The sequence below is a fragment of the Aquila chrysaetos genome, chromosome 5 (genome assembly GCF_900496995.4).
Source record: "Aquila chrysaetos chrysaetos chromosome 5, bAquChr1.4, whole genome shotgun sequence".
In the NCBI taxonomy this organism is placed as follows: Eukaryota; Metazoa; Chordata; class Aves; order Accipitriformes; family Accipitridae; genus Aquila; species Aquila chrysaetos.
The window spans coordinates 25,251,646-25,273,112 of NC_044008.1; the positions used below are offsets into that span (position 1 = coordinate 25,251,646).

Consider the following 21,467-nt stretch of genomic DNA (forward strand, 5'->3'; position numbering starts at 1 on the left):
TCTTTCTTTGGTGGAGAGACTTTAAAATGTCTCATTTTCAACAGAAAGATGAAGTGTAAGACTGATTGTGACATGAATATCTTTTAATAATTTGTTCCTTTCAAATAAGAGAATGCATTTGAAATGCATTTGAAAAAGTAAAATCAACAGCATTATGATCTCTGTCTTGCTATAGAGGTGCGGTTAAAAATAAACAGACACGTAGCCCAGATTTTCCACAAGCTCACCTTCAAAAGCATACAGTGGCTTAAGAAATCTGAAAAAAATGGGCATCCTATGCATTTCCACAATTAGTGTCTGCTAGCTTCCTTTTTGATGGCTCAGTTTGTCTATGTAGTGTGGTTATACAGAGTTGTTGACATGCAGATGTGAGTGATGTGGGTGCCTGCCAGGTTATTTCATTCAACAAAATAGAAGAATTTGAAAGATGTTTTTATTACAGTGCCAGGTATCAAAAATTAAATCTGTAGGTAGTTTAAAAGAAAAGGAGAGGAAGGAGCTCTCCTGAAATACGAACGCTAATTGCAAAGGATTTAGAGATGTGTGACTAACCAACAGCTCCCTCCGTGCTTGTGCGTGAGGGCAAATATGGTTCTTGGGAATATAAACAGGGAAATGCCAAGCAGTAACACAGGTGATATTGCTGCTGGGCCTAGAGCAGATGACGTGGCATAGGGGCCGCGCTCTGCGTCAGGGCCCTGAGGGGACCACCGTCCCGACTGTGCCTGCCCAGCCCCCTCCAGGGCCTCCCCGCCCTACCTACGGCCGGGACCCCATTTCAGCCTCCCAGGGCCATCATCCCCTGCCCCAGTGGCGCCACGGCAGGGCTGCTCTCCGGCTCCCCGCAGCCCAGCCCTGCCCTGCCCAGCAATGGGCCCAGCCGCCGGCCCGCATCCCGGCCCAGCCTCGGCCTGTGCTGAAGGAAGCGCCCAGTGCCTGGGGCTGGGGCTGCCCCAGTGCCCCCAGCTGCCCCGCTCCTGGCTGGGCCCTGCCTGCCCGGCCCTGCCTGCCCTGCCAGCCCAGGGATAACTTAAAATCTTTAAAGCAAAACACAGTAATTTTCTACAATACGTACTATAAATGAAAGCAAACTATGGGCTCAGTGCACAAACAGTGAGGTGGAATTCTGTCGTGTACGTCATGCTGGAGGACAGGCTGGCTGGTTGTAATAGTCCCTTCTAGCCTGAAAACCTGAAATTTCTGAAAGTGATGGGCTAGATTGTTTTCTATGTTTACTTATACTTAGCTCGCTCTCTCCTTGGTACAGCCCACTTAAGTGAATGTACTAAATTTGATGTGGAAAGCTGGCACTCAGTTTTACTTGCCTGACAGTGTCTCTCAAATTCTTATCTCCTATAAAACTGCCTTGGCTGAACTAATGTATTAATTAAACTGGAATACCTATGTTTAATTTCTGTCACCTGTAGACTTCTGCTGTGGTTCTGGAGACATCAGTTCAGCATTTGAGGCCTGATAGCAATTTTGCGGAGTGAGCTTTTACACTTGTTGCTTTCACTTGTACATGCTGCGGCAGAGGGTGTTCAGTCACTATACATTGCATACACATAGCACAGCATAATCCTGTTTCAAAAAAACGCAAATACTTAAAATAATGAAATATTTTTAGAGCATTATGCAGATAATAATCACACCTTATATCCTTATTTTCCGAAAATATCAATCTTCTACAGAGAGTCAGAAATCTTTTGTCTACAGCAGTTGAAGTCACTGGACTTTGAGGTGGAGTGGTGTACAGGTATAGCACCAGCGAATATATGAATGAAGCTGAAATAAGCTGTCGAAATTTTACTTCAAAAAGGATCATTCCTGAAGTTGTCGCCAAAGCAATAAATCTAGGTAACAGTTAGCTGAGCAGTCAGCAAATGAGATAAAGACGGTCCGTTGTCTATCAGACAAGCTCCTTGCCTATCCTTAGATCCTTGCGTAGTATTACAGACCTAAGAAATGATATGACAGTTCAAAACAAGTCAGTTGGCCAGGTATCCTAGAGTCCTTGGAGACGAGTTTCAGAGGCCCACATAAATTCAGTTTCAAGTGTTCACAGATTCACAAGCTCTTTGTTCTGGTCACTTTTTATAGTCTTTCCAGCTCTTCATATAAGGCTGGGAACATCTCAGTTTTGTTTCAGTGATTACTTTTCCTCTCCCAGCTGTTATGTTCCTTTCTTTATCTTTCCAGTCACTTTTTTCCTCAGCTCTCCTTTTCACTTTCTATTCTGTCTAAGGAGTCTTAAACCATGTGGTGACAGATTCTCTTCTTACTGCTTTATTATTTTTTTAATAATTGTACTTGATGAGTAGAAACTGATGTTTTTCATGCCAGCTGCAAGCTGCTTGGCCTACACAGTACTGTATCCAGTGAGCCAAGCAATTTGGAGATGGGTGGGAACACAGGTGCAAAAGATGCAGAAATTAGATTATAAAATCAAACGGAAGGTTCTGGTACTTAGCATCTCAACTAGAATTGGCCAGATCATGTGTTCATCTTTCCAGCTGCATGATAATTGTGGCCCTCCTTCTGCAAACAGTACTTTTATGCATAAAAGTCCTTTTTTCCAGCTTGGAATAGGGGACTTTTTTTCTCACACAGTAGAGTGAGCAGTTTGGTCAGTACCACAGTACCAAGTATTTTCCCTACCAGAACTAATTTGCTTCTTTTCAATTTTTCGTAAAGCAACAGCCCAAAAATACATTGTATTTCAGGAAAGTGCAGAGAGATGTGTTTATGGCTTTTTTTTTTTCCTTCCTTTTGGCAGGAAGGGGAAAGAATGCAAAATTTTACACTGTAAATACTTCTGGGAAAAAATGGGGTTTATTTCTTCAGCACAACTGAAAGCTAATTTAAACCATGGTACATGTGTTACACAATTCTGGAATGGAATTCAGCAATTAAGAAGTCCTTTCTTATTCAGGTTAGCCAATACACATTTGCAATGTGCAGTTACAGAGAAAAGAAATCTGAGCCTCAGGAACTGATGCAACTCGAAGGATACACTGTGGATTATACAGCTCCTCACACAGGTACTTCTCATGATTTTGAACTACAATATGTTTGTGTAAATCAGCTGATTCAATTTGCTTGTTTTGATCTAGCAGCAAGAAACTCTAAGGCAATTATTCTACTAGGATTTTCTGGTGTGAAAAATCATGCTTTTAGAAAGAAGCTTGTTGTAAGAAGAATGAACAATAAACTTATACTAAGGTTGCCTGAAACATTTTAAGACCACATATGATACAAGGAAAAAAATATGAATTCTAGTCAGTCTTTCCCTTTTCGCTCTATTTTTGATGGTGGAGTCATGTGGCAGTGTACTGTGAAGTATATTCAGAAATTATTTAGAAAAGAATGTGAATGATGACAGTGCTTGCTAAAGACAAATTACTCAGAGTAATCAAAAGTAAATTTGAAGAGATCAGAAAAATCTGCACAAGTCAGGATTAAAATGGCAGAGGGAAATCAAAGTTACACATGTAGAGAAAAATGATTCTACTCTACCTACACAGTGGAGGGTTATGAATTTAAGAGACTTCTAAGATACTGAAGATTGATCTTTGGAAATGTTGGCTCTATGTTTAGAATAATTGAGCAGGCAAACAGTGCTTAGAAGGTGTTTGAAAAGCCAAAACAATGTTGTCATAAAAAATTCCCCAGTACAGCCATGTTGACTGTTGTGTGCTGTTCTGGTTATGTGCTCTCAGAACAAAACACTGGAATGGGAAAAAGGGACCAAAGAAGGAGCAGCAACACTGATAAGAGGTATGGAGCTGCCTCTCTTCAAGAAGAGATAAAGTTGACAGGCAGTTCCAGCTAAGAAAATTATGCCAAGAAGGAGGATATGTTAGAGAAATGCAAAATAACATATGACATGGAGAAGTTGAATAAGAAATAAATTGGAATTGAATTGGAAATGGAATTATGGAAATATTTTCTCCTGTGACTTCTATATTTATTCTACTTATTTGTTACTTCCATGTATTGTCATTTGATCCTTATAGCTCTAGATTTTATCATATTTCTAGGTCATAAATACCTATACAATGTTTTAACACACCTCCCTCCCCGCCACATACACAGAGGAAAACCAATAACGTAATAAACATTGTTGGTGATTTAGAAGTTATTTGTATTTGTTACTATTACCTTCCTATTTCCTGCTTCAGGTCTTCAGGGTGGTCGAATGTTTTTCAATGCTGTTAAAGAAGGCGATACCGTGATATTTGCCAGTGACGATGAGCAGGATAGAATACTCTGGGTTCAAGCCATGTACAGAGCCACAGGTCAATCGTATAAGCCTATTCCTGCAAGTCAGGCTCAGAAGACGAATCCTAAAGGAGGAAATGTCAACACAGACATATCCCCACTTTGTAAGTTGGCTTTCTTTTTCTTTTGTGGCTTTGGTTTTGGTTTTAGTTGGTAAGATACGTAGCAGCTCCCTCAATGAAGTTTAATTAAGCAGAACTCATTCACTAGGGAAATGTGCCTAGCAGTTTGTTGTTAGCCAGAAGCTCTTAACTCAGATTATTATTACCACCAAGGGAAATCCTGACTTGGAGGTCATTATTTTTATTATAATCCATGAAAATATGGCAATTACCTTCATATTCATTACAGTTGACCCACATATTACCATGGAGATGGTGTTTGGTTTACATTATATGTTGCAGTAACCAGCCAGTGTAGTGTTGAACAGAAAAGCATCAATCTATTCTCAGAATCTTAGAGATTTATGTCAGCTTTATCATACATTGCATACATTAGTTATCTAAAAATTGCTATGTAGACAGTACATTGTGAGCTGAAAGGCACTAGATGGGCTGCTAGATTTTTGCACCCCTCAGTGTAATATTAAACTACATATAAAAAATTTTCAAAAAAAAATTAGTTTTAAATTTTCCTCATCTTTCTTTGAGGAAAATATTGTTTCAGAGAAAATCAAGGTGGGTAGCATACATTAACCATATCTTGAAATTTTCATATAATCTCTTTGAAAGTATTCTGTCATGTATATATCTGCACATAGGAAGCATATATGATTTTTTATTATTTTTTTTTTTACTCTGGAGGCTGAGTGCAATTCAAGGATTTTTGTAATAGCCATCAAATTTTTACAATGTCATAAGACTGTATGCAATAGTCCTTGTTCATTATCATATATCTATATATGTAGAGTGATAGAAGGGAGATATATGTTTTAGACTCAACTTGGTCTAATGTCTGAAGTCTATAGCAGGTTGACCCAAAACCGTTCTCCTCCGTCAGTCCTGCTATCACTCAATCTCATGGCCTTCCATTCATTCTGTAACCTTTTATCATTTTGCTATTAGAGGACAGTAAAATATGCTCGTTAAACTCAGTAATACTTATCTAAAATCCTGACTAGGCTGTCAAGAACATTGAAAAAAACATAGTTTAATCTCACAAAAGCACTGACATCTGTTGCATTTTTAATCTGAAACAGTTTGATGTTTGATGAAGTAACCATTCATCACGGGGCGTGTTAAGGTGAAGTATTTTGTAGGATGTAAGTAACACTGCAAAAGCAAAGGTGGAGCAACAGCCGAGGAGTGCTTCTGCTCACCTCCTCCCAGTTACCTGGTTCTGGGCTGGGTATGGGGGAGTTCACTGTGTTCCCCCCCTAATGTTTCTACTTCATGTGCGTCAGTGAGAAAGTACAAAAGAAGTGACCATAGTCAGTAGTAGCCAAGGAATTGCTCTTCTTCTTGGACACAGGGTTTACATGGAGGTGAAAGCAGGTAGAAAACACTGACCACAGGGCAGGGAAAATTATAGAAAGAAAAAGGTACAAAGAACAATTGCAGGTTTGGATATACTGAAATTATGTTTTTAGAGATAAAATTACTGATAGTGGTAAAGAATTAAAAAACCCAAGATTGACACATCTTGATATTATCTTAGACAGTTAGGGTGACTACAATACTTCGGTGGAAACCATAGGAAAAATAAGTTTTATTTTAAAGACATTTTAAGGGAGGCTCAAAAGCCTCAAACTATGTACTTTTCTGTCATGCTGCTGTATCGGCTTGCACAAACTGATATGACTGAACTGTATATAAATAAAAAAATCTGTGGTTAAATTATTATTTGCCTTTGGGTTTAATACACTTCAATGTTGGTATTTTGTAATTAATTGATAGAATTCTTTGCAGAAGAGTAACTTGTGAAATTTAACTTAATGTGAGGTTTAGTCTTAAAAGAATCAATGTTTCACTGATTTCTGTAATACCTCCAGTTCTGCCTACATGAGGAAAATTTTATTATTCTGTCTTTTGCACTTGAGGTGGAAATGGGCATAATCAAATTAATCAATTTTTAAGAAACTGCAAGAACGAGGGTTTACAGATATAACCTTAAATAATTTTCTAAGACTCCTGCTTCATTTACAGATACTGTGCTGATTTTCTTGGGGCACAATTTTACTCCTAAGAAGAATCTATAGCTGACCCTTTGTCAGATTTAAATATGTTCAGCTTCCTAGGAAGTTTGTTTGTTTTCCCCTAGAAAAATGTTTGCATGAAGTTAAGAGTATTTTATTTTTAAGCAAGAGAGCTAGTGTATATATTAAGTGAAATTAATTTCAATTTTTTTCTTCTTTACTATAATACATTTTTAGTATTAGGAAATACAGTTATGACTAGAGAATTTGTCAACTACTTTTTTATGTATCTTATTTTTCAGTTAATATATCATGTGAGCATTTCCAGCCAATACAAGATCACATTGCTTTAGTTTTTAAAGTGTATCATACAACGCCCTCTCCACGTACAGAAAGCAGAAAACCAACTAGGGCTTTGCAAAACAAATGTCATTTAATAATATTTAAGCCTTGAAAGGCTGTCTCCATCTTCCTCATCCTCTAGGAAGATAAGAAATGCAACTCACTCATCCTGATAAAATGTACAAAAAGAACTTCTGATAACTTGAAAAAATTTAAGTATCTTTAAACTGCTGGATGTAGAGAAAAATCAACTTAAGGAGACACATTTCAATGTTTTTATATATTGTGTTTATAAAATATCTTCTGTAATCTTGAAATTCTCTTGATAGATACAAAAGCAACTGAAAGTTGTCATTAAAGAAATCAAAACATCAGATGATGATTAGTATGCCACATACCTAGCTGTATTAAGGTTAATTTTTTGCTAGTAATAAATACTAACATTTCCATTTTCCATTGCCATGTAGGCAAAATTCTGCCTTCCAAAGTTAATGTTACATTATTAGCTGAAAATGACAACTTGTCAAATGCAAGCATGTCATTAAACATTTAACATTTTTCATCAAGTGATATATGTAAATGACAATAAATGATACTCTGTTTTCACAGCCTCTACTGTTTTCTATATTTGCAATTTCAAAACTCTTTAAGAGTTTTTGTAAGCAGTGGTAGAATTATTCCTGTGATCTAGGAAAAGGAAAGAGTAAGAGACTCCTTTTGTATAACAAAGGCTGTATTTTTTGTATTTATTGGTGCCTTGTTCCACATAAGATAATTCTTTGTACAAGAGAGCCACCTCAGAGCTGGATCAAAACAAACACATCAGGAACTCCTGAAAAGAAGCTAGACGTGATTATAATAAGACAGCCAGGGTCTGACTGGTATTTACAGCAATTATCACAAATGCGGAAAATGGACATGTTGCTCTTGCATGTGCACAGCAGCAGCACTCCAAAAGGCCAACCTACAGATCTCTTACTGATCTGAATGTGCAGTCTCTTCTTGTTGATGCTGTATAGCAGTTTAGGATCATTCATGCAGGGCATTTAGAAGAAACTTGGTATTTTATACTACCAATGAGGCAAATACACATTTAAGTGTGACACTAGAATCAAACTACTATTGTACCCCTCCAACTTCTAAAATGAATACTAGCCAATTTCTTAATTTCTAAGTAGAGCAACTTGGTACTGCACATTCATAGTATTAGATGGCTCCAAAACAAAAGTGAGGACAGGCTAATGTCAGTAATGATCAAGAAGAACAGACTGCTCTTCAGTTCCACTATTCTGAATAAGCATGCTGCAATGCAAAGGGCAGAGTGTTTTAAGGATGCATGATTGTAGAAAAGCCAGAAGTTGCCCAAGGACATGAATGTTTCAGGGAAAGCACCAATTAAAAATAGATTCATCTGCATCATATAAAGGTGCAGGAGGCGTTCCCTTTCTTAATGAGCAATGTATTGGGAGATCTATTCATACAGTTCGAAAGGCTGCTGAAGTGATGAACACTGTTAATAACTTGGTCGTAACAAAGGAGTAACAGCAGCACATGAGGAGATTTTCATGTCTTAATGAAGCAACACAAAGCCAAACATCATTCTGATCATACATCACCATGAGTTCAGAGATGGTCTCTTTGTGAAAATATTTGCAGAGAAGAAAGGAGAGAGACAGATACTGGAAAACCAAGTTAGGTGAGGAATCGTTTGATCTGAGATGTATAGTTTTCCTCATCTCTCTTTTGGAATGATGTCACTTATCAAAGCAGCTCACAAAAGGAAAATAATTTGAGATTTTGCAGAGACCAATTATAACAGTTGTCACACAAATGCTGTTTACAGCCCACACACAAAACATTAAATCCTATTTATTAAGTAGCAAGGGAGTAGCAAAAGGAGTCAAGTGCATAGGCCATACACTGGTATTACAAGACATCAATCCAATGACAGCAAAGTTGAAGACATTTCCAAATGAAACATCCATCTGACCAAAAGAGCATCACCGAGGAAGCTTGTGTGGACATTTAAATCATCCAAGTGGACAGTGTTGTGTAGTCAAGAAGAAAGTGCAGGCAATTTGCCAAATGAAGAAATTCTTTGGGATTATGTGAAAATATAACATTAACATTTTCCATCTGTTTGGATATACTGTTGATAAGCACTATAAAATTTCTCTCCCTATCATAGTTTAATGATACGGGAATAAATCATGAATTTCATATTTCTTTTAAACGTTATTTGTATCACTCTCAATCTTTGAGCTGGCTATATCAGAGACTCTGTGGGAAAACCAGAATATGATTAATATTGAGGTACTGGTGTCGTAATACATAGACACAAGAAATTCCACCGCTAACCTTATGGTGGCATTGCTCAGTTTTGTTATAGTTGGTAATGTTCTTGTAAAGCAGTTCTTTTAAAATAGTTCTGAGATGTTCGTATCTGTATGTTTAATTCATTAAATATTTTAGAAACAAACAGAAATAAAACATACTTTTCCATTTGACATAGTTGTCTCAGCAGGTTTAGCAGCTTTATATCCATCGTACACTTTGCCACCTAGAAGCATGGAGTAACTCCACCCGCCCTGCATGTTTCCCCATTCCCCTTCACATGCCATTACTGCTTGCCTCCAACTACCCCATCTCCCTTTTAGAAAGAAAAGGTTAACACTGCCCTCCACCACCTTAGGCGGTCAGTAAGTCACCTTTATGCTCTCTCCTGCGCTACTCAGAAACTTGCAAAAACTCACTAGTATCCTCTTGAAATCTGTCCTTTGGCAAAATACTGGCAGTCCATCAGTGTGCTATCCCCAGCCTGATGGTCGGGCCATATGGGCCAGCTGCTTTCTCATATTCTGCCACTTTCTTTCCATCTGTTATTTCATTGTCTGATGTTGAAATTATAAGGTTCTGGGGGCATAGATTTTTCTTTGGCTTGTGTTTCTAAGCATGTAGCACTTTGGAGTCCTGGTCAATGATCAGGAATCAAAATGTTCCCAATGTAAACTGTCACTATCTGTATGGAGTGCACCTTCATCTTCATCTAACCAGTTCCAGCCTCTTCTGTATCAGTCATAGTTCTTACCCTACTCCTAGTCTTTAAATCTTTTTAATCCCTGCAATACCAGATTTCTTGTCTCTACCTGGCTTTCTGTCCTGCCTGCCTGAGTTAGTTCAAATTGCTTCCATGATGCTTAAACTCAAGCAAGGATGTCATAGAGAGCCACAGAAGGGAGGAGGTCACCACTTTGCGAGGCCAGTTCCTGTAGTTCACCCTAGCATGGAGTAAATGCTGCAGAAAACTTGTATTTGCTTCTGGGCTGGAACAGGACAGAAATGATGCCTATTGATTTGGTTATCACCACTCAAGCATGTGCCATAAACATGGAATTCTTGGTTGCTCAACTATACTGAGTCACTGAGGATATGGTAGTTTTTATAGCCTTTGCAGGTGGACTAAAATTGGAAGTTTCTTGCAAAAATGGCCAAAGGTATATTCAGAATGCTATTCTGCCAAAGTGAATATCCTTGTCTAAAAGAACACCCAAAGAACTTGCTAAAACTCCTGCAGTAGCTTTTGTAAGTTTTTACCGTGGTTTTAAAATATATATATTTGTCCTATCTTGATCCAAAAACAAATGGATAGTTTTTTGGCTAACAGTTTTCAAAGGATAAAATAAATACACGACCTGAAACAGACAGTGTAACGTGGAAATAGCAGCGAAAACAATGACCTCGAGTTAGAGGCAACTTGAAAGCAGGACAACAAATTCCATTAAGAAGGGAAGAAAATTAATTGTGAAAAAGCAGGAGAAGTATTACTGCTTTGGAGTTCTCCCCAGATATCTCCCGAACATTTCCCAAGATTGAGAAAGTGCAGAGAATAAAATGGAATTGTATTTTTTCTTAACTGTATATCACAATATAGCACTCTATGTCTTTTGCATTTGCATATAGCTTGAACAGGACATCTAAAGCTCATTTGTGTAGGATTTTGGAAAATATGATCACTCCAACAATTTTTACAAGTAGGTTGTTAAATAATTTTTAAATTACAGTCATATAACATTTATAAATTCCTCATAATCTTTGATCAAGTTCTTACATTTTTTTTCAAAATCCATTTTGTTTCAAAAAGATTTACCAGTTATCGTGTTTGTATATCATAACAGTAAAATAAAATGTAGTGTATTACACTAGATCTGTTTTTCTATTGTTTCCTGCTTGCCTACAGCTGGCAAAGGTAAGTTTTTAATTGTTTTTCTGTTGCTAAAATATATTTGGTAACAGATCTTCTGTTACTATTTTACAATGTTATTTGTACTGTCTGATTCACTTAAAAAGATGGTGATCTTTCTGTAGGATTAAACCTAGAAGTATTTATATTTTTAAATAAATATTTTTGCTTTTTTTGCCCAAATTATGTAATAGGAGATTCTGCTTTCACAAGCTGCGTTGTATTCAATAGGTCACCTTACACATTCTGATCATCTGGATGACTGTATCACAATGTTGAATCTGTTTCTGTATCACAATGTTGAATCTGTTTCATTTGCATCATCCAGTCTCCTGATTTCAAAATACTTAATTACTTGTCAGTACTTACACAGATTTTCTTTTTAAAAAGGGGAGTCTTTTATATTTGTGTGGTTAACCAGAGGAAAAAATCAAGCTGGTTAATTTAAGAAAGATTCAGCTATGTATAATTTGTACATGAGACCAATGGCAGAAAGAAATAGTAATCCTTCTTCTTTTCTGTCATCTGCCTTACTGTAAATAATGGCTCAATAAATCAGATATTTGTGTAAGAAGGAAAACTTACAAGAAACGTAGAAACCAGTCACATGTTAAGCATATTGGGTTTGGAAAACTTATCTGTGTGTGGATCATTTTGGAAACCACAGATAACTTCACATTGTAGGCTAGTACTTCCAGTAATGTAGTTGTGTTGATATCAGTTGTTTATCTTTGAATTCATGTTAAATACATTTAAATTGCACTAATTAAGAGAGAACATTTCATGTACCTATGTCAAAAATATGAGCTAAGTTTGTCATTAACGATAGGCTAATCTAATGCTCATGGAAATATTGTCAATCTATGTAATCACATATGCTACTGATCCTTAAACCATTAAAAATATATGCTGCTGTTTCTCTGGGATGATGGTCTCATACCTTACACCATCGATGTATTGTCATACTGTTTATTTGCTACATCCACCTTGGTGAAATCTGTCACATGGATGTGACTCTTGCTTTGACAATGCAAAGCCAAGTGATATGAATTAGTTTCTGCATCTTTCCAGGATGTGATGCTGCAGATCCTTCAGCTTGAATTAAATAATTCTCCCATCCACAAATACAGCTGAAAGTTGGACTTGACATGGATCAATATGATCTGGGGCTAAATTTCTAAATGTGACTGATTATGTTAGCATCATGCCCACAGATCAATATTGAGTTTTATTATGAACCTGACTCTATAATTGGGTTTAATCAATAAACTTTTGTCTCCTTTTCTTTAGAAATTTTAGATTTGTACTATGCAGGTTTTCAAAATTGCATTTAGGATACACTTAGATCTGTACTTTTCTAGTAACGAATATAAAAAGACCTAGGTTTGAATTTAAAGGAACAAAGAGCTAAGACCCTATTGAAAGGGGAAGTCAATTTTTAAGTTGATAGGACTGTTCACCCCAGTACAGTCTATAGAATCCAAGACAGATAATGTGCTAATACATAACTAGTCCTTTTGGGCACTGTAAGGCTTTTTCTGTCCATACTTGATAGATAATTCACATTGAGGACTTTGACAAAACATAGCATTAATGAAAGCAATCACTAGAGCTTCTCTTTTGATAAACCCGCGGGGTTTAAAGGCGTTGAAAGATGCAATCTGTGAAGAACAATAAATTTGGGCCTTTGATTGAAGTGCCATTTGGGATGGTATGTTTTCTCAATGTATTTACACAAAAATGCTGCTCCCTTTTTCACTACTCTTTGCTGGAAGGTTGAAGGAGCTCTTTGCCATTACTACATTAAGGTTTGTCTCATTAAAAGCTGAGTACAAAAAGAAGGCTGGAAATGACCTAGCTCAGGCCAGTGTGTTCATTTCTGCTCCAGTTTGCCATTTGAGAAGTAGGCTTCAAGCCATGGTGAATATTTCTATGAGTAGTACTTTGATCTGCAGTAAAGATGCTCTTTCTTATCTGAAGAAATAAATGCATAAACCTTTTCTTTTTTTTTTTTTTTGCAATGGAGGGAAGGATATTTATTTGGTTATTTTTCTAAAATTAGAAAGAGAGCTACACAAAACTAGGAAATTATAGAACACGTTTTTTGCATACTCATAATATTGTTTTTTAAATTGTAACATTTGAAGAGCTCCACTAGAAAACCATGCTTTAAGAATTACTTTAATGTACTATGTTGTATTTTCCGGTAGCCTTTCTAAATTTTGTTTACTCTGTCAGTGGGTAGCGACTTTATTTTTTTTCACTGTTACACTCCATAGATTGGTATGATAGAAAAATAATTCAGTAATATTATTTTCAGATTAAAAACCAAGATTCTGTAATAAGTCACCTGCAAGCATTTACCTATGTGACTTATTTCTTTGACATATTTTCAAGAAAGTTTATATATTGAGACTTATATACCATGTGTACACTTGCGTTTGTAAGTCTGCACACACACTCATATGTATTGTTCTGCACATTTTTCCTTTGTGTGAACAGATACAGACCGTGGTCAGAAACATGGCATGGATGAGTTTATTTCTGCTAATCCCTGCAAATTTGACCATGCTTCCCTCTTCAGACTGCTTCAGAGGCAGACCTTGGATCACAGATTGAATGACTCATATTCTTGTTTGGTGAGTACTGGCTGGAGGATAGATACAAAGAAGTGAGAAATAGTTGTTACAAAGTAGTCCTTTCTTCCTAGTTCATTCAATAGCTGCGGTTGTAGTTGGAATAAAGGGTCCAATCGATTGGTTTCAAATTTGAAAATTATACACTTGCAAGCTGCTGCTGTGCCACTCAATAGAAAGCAGAGACCCAAACTGTCTCTGATTTTATCAGCTGAAATTTATCATGTCCTCTATGGAGGTTTGAATAAAAACAGAAGGTTCTGATAACGGTAAGAAGAGCTCCTGTGGTAGGATTTACTGACACCTGTACAGGCATTTTAAGTACAAATGTAGTCGCCTCATGTCAGACATTTTCACCTGTCTTGTAATGCTTCATTCCACTGTGGTGTGAAGAAGGAAAAACACCAAAAGAAGGGAAGCAGAACCACAGGCAATGTAGTTATATGGGCATATATGTATTACCTGAATTGCAAACAACAAATGGGAGTATAATTATTAAACAAAAACAAGTAAAATGTGATCTCTGTATCAAAATGAATGTTTTTCACATTCAAAGACAGCCATAAAAAATAAGATATTGGCATAACATGCTTCCATATTTGTAGCTGCAGTTTCCCTTTCCTACATAACATTCTCTATTCTATGCTTTGTGGACTAGGAGTTGAGGATGGGGCTACTTCAGGTTTTGTTTTACAGTAGGGAAAACCAGCAACAATCTTGTGGAAGTCCAGCAGATTATACATACTTGTTAAACGTGTTTGTGTGGGTCAGACCTCATAACTTCCTGAGGCTTTATTTTTCACCCGATATCGTGTCTGAAACAGTGATCTCTCACTAAGGACATAAAATGCCTCATAGCACATAATTTTTTTTACTTTACTATCCCAACAGCAACAAAAAAGGGTAACTTTTTTTTACTTCTTTTTTCCACTGGTCTGACTAGGCTTGTAATACAAAGATAATGATGAGGGGTTTTGGGTTTGTTTGCAAGTGTAAAAAAGGGAAAAAAATTGATTATTTGATGACAGTTGCTTCCTTTTTAAAATACTACCAGATAAGTATGTATAGAAAAAGTTAAAGGACTCATTTTCTGTCTGTGGGTTGCACACTGAATCAAAGAGGCCCGAAGGTACATCTGTACAAAGTAATTGGCACTCAAAGAGAAAATGGTTAGCTTTCTAACAGTGCATTGGGGTCAAAATCTTTTTTTATAATAATAATATAGTAAGACACTTAATATAACCTTGAAATCAGGAACTTTTAGAAGAGGTTAGGTGAAATACACAGTGCTATAGCAACCATAAAGCAGATGCATTTCTTATTGTTCTTTTTAAAATTCAGCTTTTAATAAGTAGAATGGGTGATCATTTTTTGTTAAATTGCATATTTAACTATATTTCTTAATTAAAAAAACTGGGAATGTTAAGGTAGCAATAGAATGCATGAACATGTAAGTGTAACTTTTTTTCCTGAACAGCTCATTTCCTATCATTTTTAGAAACAATGCATCCCTTTGTTTCAATAAATACAGAGTAACCACACATATAACTTGTAAAAATAAAAATGCTTAAGAATTAATATTAAACACAGTTCTGTATTAAAATACTGTATGACCTAAACTTCTTTAATTTTACATCCTTCTCAGTATTGGGGAGCTTTTTTTTTTTTTTCAGTTATACAATAGAAAATACACAGTTATCTAATACTCTGTAGCATATAGTTGTTATGTGTTTGTGAGACTTACACATGGTATGGGGTTGAACAAGGACAAGAAAGGCGCATATTTATATGAAAATGATCACACTTAAACAGATCTCTTACAGAGACTGAAGTTAAAGTAATGAGTTCTTTCAAAATTTGTATTCTTGTCACAATTTTCTCCTATGAGAATGTACAGAAATTTTAATAATTATTTCCTTTTGTACTGCGAGGCGTCAACATGCAGCATTTTGTCATGTCTTCCATAAAAATGTAGAAAGAGATCAATGACAATGACAACTTATTGGTAGAATATCAATCACAATTACCACTGTTTATTATATTTAGGGCTAGGATATATATTATTGCATAAATTCAGTTAAAATCCCTTTTCTTTCCTCTTCCAATGAAACATCGTATTTTCTGGCAAACACTGTGTAAACTACATGAGCCGTTGCAACATGACTGGATATTATTTTAAAACGCTGAGTACTGTTCTGGGTGCTGTAATAAAGCTAAGTGTTCTCTAGAAACAGCTGAAGCTTTTTAAAGGTAGTGGAAACATTGACTTCAAAGAAATTAATCAGGAGCAAGCAAATCTATGAAATAACTGAGGTGTTCTTGTTTGCAAATATTACATTAAATTCAAGACTTGCGGGAGAATATAAAATTTAAATCCCTTTCTCATGCAAGTCTTAGTAAAAACACAGATGATTTAAACCTGATGTGAATATATTTTTAAGTATTGTTTAATAGTATTTTTGCTGATATTTTTTATAAATATTAAACATCTGAGCTTGCAGAAGTATTCACAAGCAATAGGGAAATATGGGTCTTCAGCTGCTAAGCTGATGTCATAAATTCATGACTTGCAAAATCATTTTGCTTATCAAAGTTATTTGTATATTTGAGTTCAGGTGTTCCTTAATCTCTCTTAACCATTTGTCAGGGATGATGAGAGGGAAATATCACCACAGTTAAGAAAAGAACAAAGAAAAATGCTTCTTTAGAACAGCTGTGGTAGCTGTGGTTTCCCAACGTTTATGTTTTTCTCCCTGCTGCTTTTTGGAAGCTCACTATGCTATTTTTTTTCATATTGGGAGGCAAGACAATCAAGGTTTTTCTGTTCTACATCAAGAATCAGGGGGTTTTTTTTACACTCTGGATTCACTCAAGAACTGGTTTTGTGGTGGGAAGGAGTTTATACTTTGTTCCTGTCTCTGTCAGGGTTACACTGTTCTGGTCTCAACAGGACTCTGCCCGAGTCAGCCCTCAGTATGCCCCAGAATATCTAATTATTTAAGGTCAAATCACATTCATCTTGCTCAGATGGCTTTTAACAAACTACCTAGCTTTGTATCTCTTTGCTAGTGAAAGTTGTTAAAAAGTTGTTAAAAGTGCACGCATATTACATAAGAAACAAGGTTTGTGGTCAAATTGTGGTTCTTTCACATTAAAGATGCAGCCACGGGGAACTGGCCATCCAGAAACTGTGTTTTAATGTCCATGTTAATGTCCCTCAGCATTACCCAAATGTTTTATCATACCTTACAATTAATTACTCTTAACAAAATTAATTCTTTTGAAGTGTTAGTTTATATTAGGTTTTTAAATCATTGAATCTGTACCAGACTTGGATGTATTAGCACGTTTTTGTAAACTATATATTTCATAGTAGTGGTAACTCAGAACTGCAGATAATTTCCTGACATTTACTCCTTTCAGCAAGAGGGCTATTGTTGGATCTAGCTTACAGTGCCATCAGCATTAGTCAGATACAAGTCATTGTAGTATAAAAAGTTTATGTAATGCACATAAAAATATATGCTTCTGTTCTTTGTTTGATTTAAAAGCTGTGAGTGGCAAAAGAAATCTCAAAATGTTGTGGGGTTTTTGCCTTTCTCTTTCAGGGTTGGTTTAGCCCAGGTCAAGTCTTCGTATTAGACGAATACTGTGCTCGTTATGGAGTGAGAGGCTGTCACCGCCATCTTTGCTATCTCAGTGAATTGATTGAACATTCAGAAAATGGTTCTGTCATCGATCCAACCTTGCTCCACTACAGTTTTGCATTTTGTGCTTCTCATGTTCATGGTAACAGGTAATTTAATGACAAATTTTTAAATTCATAGCCTTAGGAGGAAGCGAAAGTATTTATAGGCTCTTAGGCTCTTGCATTCACCAGGTAAGGAAGTTGCACACAACAGAAATCTGCTCATGAAAGTTTCTTCAGGGCTGTTGGAGGTTCTATACAGATTACTGTTTAAAAAAAAAGCAATCTCCTTTCAGTTTTTACTGTCTTAATGCAGTGTGTTTTCTTGGGCATTGTATAGACAGGCTGATTCAAGGCTAAAGGAAATGATCCTGTTACAAAGGTAGTCTTCTGCTTTCTGCGTTTATGTTGTGTTTGTGAATGGTGTTTCCAGTGAACATTTTGAACAATTTTGAAGTTTAAGGGAGGTTTTGACTGTTTTTCTATAGTCTGTAGCTTGGCAACTAATCATACTATACTGAGTTCTTCTGGCTGTGCTACCACAGGGAGAAATAACATATATTGGGAATGTGGTGTGACCCTGAGCCAGGAAGAGCTAGGACACTTCTGGCATTCTTTCAGCTAAAGAGGTAGGCTGCTTCAGGAGCTGTTGGTCACAGTGATGCTCTTGGGATGACGTCTTCCTTCCACTTGCAAGTGAAAGACTTGGAAAAAAATAAGTTGTTTCTTTGCTGTGCTACGCACACTCTTTAAAAGAAGCTTTTGCTTCATCTGTGTCTTATTCCAAATTGTGAGGGAACTATTTCTGCTGTTGAACAGCAGTATTGGAGAAAGGATCATTGAATAGCTCAGGTGGGAAGGGACCTCGGGACGTCTCTAGACCAACCTCCTGCTCGAAGCAGGGTCAGTTGTGAGGTCAGACCAGGTTGCTCAGGGCTTTATCCAGTTAGGTCTTTACCCAGTTTGAACCTGTCTTATTTCAGTGCAGTTATATCCATTGTCTCTTGTCAACCTCCTAGTAGCAGCTGGGGGGCTGTCATTCAGTCCCCCTAGACACCACCTATTCTCCAGGCTGAAGAAGCCCAGCTCCCTCAGCCTCTCCTCAGAGCAAGTGCTCTGGCCTCTGACTATCATGGTGGCCATCCACTGAACTTGCCCCAGTTTATCCATGTCTTCCTTGTACTAAAATAGGGAGTGGGGCAGGCAATCTATAGGACAACATGCATTTCTACCCTACTGTACACACTAGATTTGTAGACTGCTGTAGGAAATATGTTTTTAAAGTTCAAAAATAACAAGGGAAAGACCAATAGATCTCCCCCTTTCAACTGATCCAATCCTGCTACTAGAGGAAAACCTACTCACAGTCCCAAAAAGCAATTACTGTGATGCTGTCAGTAAATCCCCAAAACTGAATCCTGGTAGGTGTCAGGAGAGAGAAAGATCTTCTTCCCAACACATATGCTTATGTTGCCTTGCAACCAGTCAGTCACAGAGGCCATTTTACTCGTCCTTGAGCCAGTGAAGAAGGGACAATCCTTAAAAAGGATATTGTTTCCTTCATTGCCTCAGACAGAGCTTCATCTGTGAGAACAGGAGCTGGGCATTTGTGACCTGAGTGATTTGGTAGTGTGAGATTAATGTTATGTAATCCTTGATAATAATAGCCAAAATTAAAATGGTTTTGAATGTACCTGAAATACTCTCAAGAATCTTAATGTTCATACTGGTGAGTTAGGAGATTTTCTGGCTCTTACTTGGTAATATATTCTCTGTAAAAGCATGCTGCTTTTGTCAGTTCCTGAAGAACCTGACACATTCATATTTCCTATTGAGTCTAAGTCTTTGTTGTTTCTAGCCTTTTTATTACTGGTTTCAACCTAACAAGACAAATATACAGTGATAATTGCTCAAACTTATTTCAAGAATTCAAAAGAAAGGTAGATACATTCCTTTTTATTTCATAATTTAAGTGAAGGACAACAGTGCATGCAGTGCATGAAAATATCTCAGGGAGCACATCATTTACACAGTGGTAAGCACTCTGTTTGTATTCTGTCTATTCCTTCTGTACAGATATTCTCTGAATAGCATGAGTGTTTTAGGAATAAAAGAAGTGTTGAACAGAGAGGGTCTGACTAGAACTGAGATATTGTAAAAAGGAAGAAAAAAGAAACATGAAGAAAGAAGAAAAGTAAGTCAAGGACAGAAACAGACACACTCACTGAGGATGACAGATACACATAATACATCCACTCATTCATCTGCTGCAGCACTAAGAAATAGTAAAAGGGAAAAAAGAATTTCACAGACAATGCACAACAGGCCAAAGTTCTAGGCTGATCCCTGGCGTTATACATCTTAGTTTTATAAGTCAGGCTGAGAATTAGAAAGACCGCAGAACAAAGACAAAGAGCTTTATACTCTGGGCATGATGTATTCAATTTATATTTCACCTCTGCTTCACAGAGGGATCTTAGACCTTCCACTAGCCTGAGAAAGATCATCAAAAATGATCTTGAAGTCAGGTGGTGGAGGAGCATGTAGAAATGCAGCCGTATCTGTAGTTCAAATTATCAATTTCTTTTAGGCATGAATTTTAGAGTAGCAGGCAAACTAGTGACATCAGTCAAATGATCAGATAAAGGTGTCACTTGCTTTCATTTCTGATAGTCTGGTGAGGAGAAACTCAAGCACAAGTCAGAGCAAATCTACAAAATATACTGGGGCCATACCAGGACATATGCTGAGCACACCAATGACTACAGCTAATTTGCTAAATAAAACTGGTGAGGAACCAGTCTAATACAATGGACCCAACTGTCCATTAGTCATAGACACCCTTTAAGATCCCAGGCATGGCTGTGGCATTGCACGTACTGAATAGTGCTCCCAGTAAACACCACGAACAAGGCTGAATCAGCTTTGGCTCTTTCCACCCTTCATATGTCTCCAGAACTCTTCCAGCAGATTTTGAACCCTCGAGTATCCCCTGTGCTCTTTTGCTGCACCCCTAGGACTTGAAATATGAACTCTGTTTCATGCTGCAGGCTGTAATGCTCTTGCAGGCTGTAACACTATAGCCATGGTTGTACATCAAAACACCTGGAATAAACACATAAAAGTAAATTGTTGTCCTAGAGCTTCAGGGACATTGTGGAGCACAGAGGAGACCTGAACTGAGCTCTGGTGTAGGCTGTTTTCAGCAGACCTTGCCACCTGGTCTCAGGACCAGAGAACAGTCCCCAACTGTTTTCTTTCCTGAGATGAAGATGTAGGTAACAAGTTCTGACAGAGTTACCAAGTGTGCTGGTACTTAGTGTGTCTCTTATGCCAATGTTGTTGGTTTGGGAACAGAAATGTTTATGCAGGATCGAACACAATATGCTGAGTCCTAGACTGAGGAATTAAAGCCTCATTCATGCCTTTCCTTTCCTGTTTGGAAGAGCATTACGACTGGCCTAACAAACTGCTTATGTAGGAAATGTATTTCTGCTTTTGTGGATGACATTCTTAAGATATTCTCTTCCTAAATAGCCAAAAAGCAAAATCTTTCAGTAAAAGAATAGCCTTGCTGATTGTTTAAACAAAAACACATCCTTGTTTCTGAATCAACTGATTCCTTTTCCTCCAGTAAATAAAATCAGCTTTCATTGGCTGTGCTTCTGGTGCTATGTAACTTTACAAAAGCTTCTCCTTTGGCTCCTTTTCATAATGTTTTTCTTCTGAAATGTTCCACTATATGGTCCCCATCAAAGTCGTTAGTTCACAAGCAAACTTTTCGCACTGCAGTTACGCATACACTTGTGTATCTCTGGTGAAAGTGAAATGGGCAGAACAAAGAACTATAGGATATTCCTGAATGCTGACATTTCAGTCTAAACAGTCCAGGTAGGAGCTATTGTTTTCTTCCCCATCATATTCACTTTTGTCTACTTTTCATGCTGTGACTTCTATTCAGTCCCTCTTGTCTGAAATGGATGCTGGTGGGTATCACATGAAGTGCAAAGTGACTTCTTTCCACCTGCTGAGTTACAGACTGAATTGAAAAATTCAAAATTCAAGCATATTCCCTGGTTATACCTTTTTCTATTCAGAAAGACAGCTGATTTATTGGAAGTTCATATATGAGAAGTGAAGGTGAAA

At 37.1% G+C, this 21,467-nt stretch overlaps 1 protein-coding gene across 22 annotated transcripts in view; it reads left to right on the plus strand.

Moving 5' to 3' along the window:
- CADPS2 (calcium dependent secretion activator 2) overlaps positions 1 to 21,467 on the plus strand; it is a 322,654-nt gene that overhangs the window by 203,377 nt on the left and 97,810 nt on the right. For 12 of the 22 annotated variants that reach the window (XM_030014988.2, XM_030014991.2, XM_030014990.2 and 9 more), the window contains exons 10-14: positions 2,933 to 3,041; positions 4,182 to 4,385; positions 10,995 to 11,003; positions 13,500 to 13,636; positions 17,242 to 17,429. In XM_030014988.2, coding sequence (XP_029870848.1) covers positions 2,933 to 3,041; positions 4,182 to 4,385; positions 10,995 to 11,003; positions 13,500 to 13,636; positions 17,242 to 17,429 — 647 coding nt within the window. The remainder of the gene's footprint in view (positions 1 to 2,932; positions 3,042 to 4,181; positions 4,386 to 10,994; positions 11,004 to 13,499; positions 13,637 to 17,241; positions 17,430 to 21,467) is intronic. The other 10 variants (XM_030014989.2, XM_030014993.2, XM_041123697.1 and 7 more) reach the window with 1 other exon arrangement.